This window comes from Melozone crissalis, unplaced genomic scaffold (assembly GCF_028551555.1).
Source record: "Melozone crissalis strain CALT ecotype California unplaced genomic scaffold, PUWL_Pcris_2 ptg000008l_1, whole genome shotgun sequence".
Classification (NCBI taxonomy): domain Eukaryota; kingdom Metazoa; phylum Chordata; class Aves; order Passeriformes; family Passerellidae; genus Melozone; species Melozone crissalis.
In genome coordinates this window covers 13,091,577-13,095,629 of record NW_026535786.1, presented here as the reverse complement: position 1 = coordinate 13,095,629, position 4,053 = coordinate 13,091,577, and the positions used below count along the sequence as shown (strand labels likewise).

The 4,053-nt window shown below is 57.7% G+C and overlaps 1 protein-coding gene across 1 annotated transcript; it reads left to right on the top strand.

The window, feature by feature from the left end:
- The first annotated feature begins 495 nt into the window (after positions 1–495).
- On the top strand, positions 496–3,710 carry COPS7A (COP9 signalosome subunit 7A). The gene is made up of 8 exons (XM_054269876.1): positions 496–679; positions 778–853; positions 1,349–1,437; positions 1,512–1,714; positions 2,198–2,303; positions 2,653–2,804; positions 2,917–2,982; positions 3,124–3,710. Exons 1-7 carry the CDS (start codon positions 518–520, stop codon positions 2,954–2,956), a joined length of 828 nt encoding a protein of 275 aa, XP_054125851.1. The 5' UTR covers positions 496–517; the 3' UTR covers positions 2,957–2,982; positions 3,124–3,710.
- Positions 3,711–4,053: the final 343 nt, after the last annotated feature.

Here is a 4,053-nt window from a genome sequence, read left to right as displayed (position 1 = left end):
CCAAAAGGCTGGGGACCAGCGGGTGGCGGCGGAGGCTGCGCCGCAGGCAGACCGCAGCCTGTGCTGGCCCGGGGACATGAACGCTGCCATGGCAGGGTGACAAGGGCGGCTGGGAGTGGCCGGGAATGGCCCGGGCTGACCGGGGATGGCTGGGAGTGGCCTGGGCTGGGCGGGAATGGCCCGGGATGGCCGAGAATGGCAAGGGGATGCGCCCGAGGGACGAGGCGGCCGCGGGACGGACGAGGCGCTGCGCGGCCGGCAGCGCTCAGCCCCGCCAGCGGGGGGCGCCCTGGCGGCGGGACTGCGCCGCCGCGCGGCGCCCGGCCCGGCCAATGGGGAAGCGGCGGGGGCGGGACAAGCCGCCGGCTCCGCCAATGGGCGGCGGGTGCGCGTCACACGCGGAAGCGGCGGCCGTGCGCCGGCGGTGTGGGGCGGGTGCGCGGGGCCGGCCGGGAGCGGCCGGGCCGGGGCTGCGGGGGGCGAGCGAGCGGCCGGGCGGGCCGGGCCGCGCCCCGCCATGGCGGCCGAGGGCAAGGTGACGGGGCAGAGCCAGGAGCAGTTCCTGCTGCTGGCCAAGGCGGCCCGCGGCGCCGCGCTCGCCAGCCTGATCCACCAGGTGCTGGAGGCCCCGGGCATCTACGTGTTCGGGGAGCTGCTGGACATGCCCGCCGTCCGCGAGGTGAGAGCCGCCCGCCCCGCGGCCCCGCCGGGCCCTGCCCGGCCCGGCCCGGCCCTGCCCGCGGCCCGGCGGCGCCGCCTGACCCTGTGTCCCCGCAGCTGGCCGACAGCGAGTTCTCCCCCGTGTTCCGCCTCCTCACCATCTTCGCCTACGGCACCTACGCGGATTACCTGGGTGAGGCCGGCCCCGAGCCCCCCGGCGCAGGGTGGGGATCCGCGGGGCGGGAAACGCGCGGGGTCCCGGGGCGCAGGGACCCCACCGTGCAGCCAGGGCTGAGCCCCCGGCCCGACACACGCCCCGTTGTGCTCTGGGCCCCAGAGTAGTGGGTACCTGGCGGAGATTGACGCTGCCATTTGCCTCTTGCCAAAGAGCATCCTGACAGAGACGTTTCTGAGGGGCCAGGGAGAGACTTGGATATCCATTGGGATCAGACTCGCATAAATAACCATGGGACAGCTAGAAATGCTGAGTTGAGGGTGGCAGGAAGAAAGGCTGCCCAGAAAAGGTCTTTTGAGCTGAGAATTGATGGGGATGGCTTGGCAAGACGAAGCACCACTTGGGGGATTGGTGTGCAGACGTCTTAAGAGACGGGTGTCGTACAGGTGCTTCTGTGCAGAACTGGGGAACGAGGCATAAATTCTAATATCCCATTCTTTCCCCTGACGACAGCTGAAGCAGCAAACCTCCCTCCCTTGACAGAGGCCCAGAAGAACAAACTGAGGCACCTGTCAGTCGTCACTCTGGCTGCCAAGATCAAGGTAGTGGCCCTGTTTTTCCTGAGCTCTCCTCCCACTGGGATTGTCTGGTGCTAGTCACCATCGTGTTTCCACAGTGCATCCCGTACTCGGTGCTGCTGGAGCAGTTGCAGCTGAAGAACGTGCGGCAGCTGGAGGACCTGGTGATTGAGGCTGTGTATGCAGATGTGCTGCGAGGGAGCTTGGATCAACGGAACCAGCGCCTGGAGGTGGATTACAGCATTGGGAGGGACATCCGGAGGGAGGAGCTTAGCACCATCACCCGCACATTGCAGGAGTGGTGAGGAGGAAGCCCCCAGTACTAACACCCCAAAAAGATTGCAAAAAGAGTGGCCGCTGGCTTCCCTGGATCCTTTGTGTGTTGCTAAGGGTGGGTGGTGTTGGGAGGTGACCTACTCGATCCCCTTTCCCATACTCCAATGGAAAGTAATTTTCCGAAAGTAATTTTCCAAAATAATTCCCCTGTTTGTGTCTGGAGGGGTGATGGGGATGCAGCAGCCTTGGCACAGCGCTGGCTGCTGGCAGGAGGCTTCATGAGTGTTTATCTGTAGTTCTTAACCCAGCATGGCTTTGTTACCTGTCCCCCTCCCAGATAATAATGTAATTCCCTGCGTTATTACATCAGACTCCTGCCCCTGTATCTTCCCTGCCTGGCATAGCTGTCACTTCCCAGTGATTTTGGAGTTGAAATCTGCTATCTGTCACGTTTGTCTCTGTGCTGTGCCAGTTCCCTGGCCTGTTCAGTGGTGTGTCTCCTCTCCAGGTGCCAGGGCTGCGAGGTTGTGCTCTCGGGCATCGAGGAGCAGGTCAGCAGGGCCAACCAGCACAAGGAGCAGCAGCTGGCCCTGAAGCAGCAGATCGAGAGCGAGGTGAGTGCCTGCAGCAGGGAGCAGTCAAAGGCCCTGCCTTTAAACAGCTAGAGCCACTGTGCTGTGGTTGTTACAGTCTTGCTGGAGTGAGGCATTGCCTTCTCCCCAGGCCAGACCCCCCAGGGACTTGTGCTTGAAGAGGAGTCCTAAATCAGCTTAATACTCCTCTGCAGTGCAGGGGCCTGGACAGATGTTGGCTCTTTTGCTTGATGGGAGCTTGCAGCTCTTAGCTCCAGGGCTTCCTTTAGAAAGAAATTTAAAAAAATTGAGAGGGCAACTGTAAAAATCCATAGCCAAAAAATCTCCAGCTTTGGGAAACACATTGGCTCTGTCTTTGCTGCTGTTACAGGTGGCAAACCTGAAGAAGACCATTAAAGTGACGACAGCAGCCGCTGCAGCAGCCACGTCCCAGGACCCAGAGCAGCACCTCACGGAGCTCCGGGAGCCGGCCCCTGGCACCAACCAGCGCCAGGCGAGCAAGAAAACCTCCAAGGCCAAGGGGTGAGCAGTGTGTGGGGAGCACCAGTGCACTTTGCTCTGTGCACCAAGGAAGGGAGTGAGATATGAACCACTTTGAACTGTTATTTTTCTTTCTTTTTCCCTGTGCCTGCAGGCTCCGGGGCAGCACGAAGATTTGGTCTAAGTCAAACTAGCTGGATCTCCCTTCACAACTGGGAGGGTGAGAGGGAGAGATTTGGGGGATGGAGGGGTAGCAGGGGTCCCAAGTGTGATGCTTCTGAGCTCTTCTCCGAGACCCATCTTGCCAGCTAACTCTCCTGCACGTTTGTTCTCTTTTCTTTCTCCTTTACCGACCTTGCAGGCAGCGTCTCCCTCCTTTTCATCGCCGCTTTTCACACTCTGAGCTTCAGGTTGTACGCCTTGCTGTTTCCCCAGCCGCCCAAGCCCCCGTCGCCACGGCCACGTGTTTCTCTCTTTCTCTCTGCCTGTCTTTTGACAGGCCAATTTCAGGAGCCACAAGGTCACCTTGGCACCCCCAGGGCATCACAAAGCTTGCAAAGAGGGTGCTGGTGCACAGCAGTCTTTCTGGCTCCATGAGACCCCCTGGGATACCTTGCTCCAGGACACAGTCTTTGATTGTTTAATCTTTGTTTTGCTAGGTGGGAGGGTAGTTTTTGAAGGGATTCTTTTAAAAAATATATAAATATATTATAAATATATATAAAACAATAAAAATATAGATCTATGGACATATCTATATAAACCTGCGCTCCTGTGGGTGGCATCTCTTTGCCTTGTACACCAGTTCTGGAGGTTCCAAAATAAGCTGTGACAGTAAGAGCCTTTGTCCCATTTTGGGGTGGAATATCCTCTCAAAGGTTCCCTTCTCAAAGGTAGTATCTCTATTGGGATGAGAGTCCATAAAACAGAAATGAATCATAAATCTTATTTAAAGTGTTCCTTGTGTGGTTGATTTTCCTCTAGACTCTTCAAAAGGTGATTTGCAGGTAGTCTCAGAGGAAGGGCCAGAGACTGAAGAAAAAGTCCTTATTTGTGTCAATACTGTGTGTCTTGTGATCCTGGACAGAATGGAAAGTGATGTGGGGACTTGCCTGACAGGTGGAGGTAACAGAGTCAATGCCCACATGTGTGAGTTCTCACAGGATGGATGCTGCACAAGCTGTTCTCTGGTGGTGGTGATGTCTGGTTGGAAAAAAAAAAAATCCAAATCAGTGAAAGTGACTCCTGTGAGATGCCCAGGAAAAAACCTAACTCAGATTCTTCAAAGGAT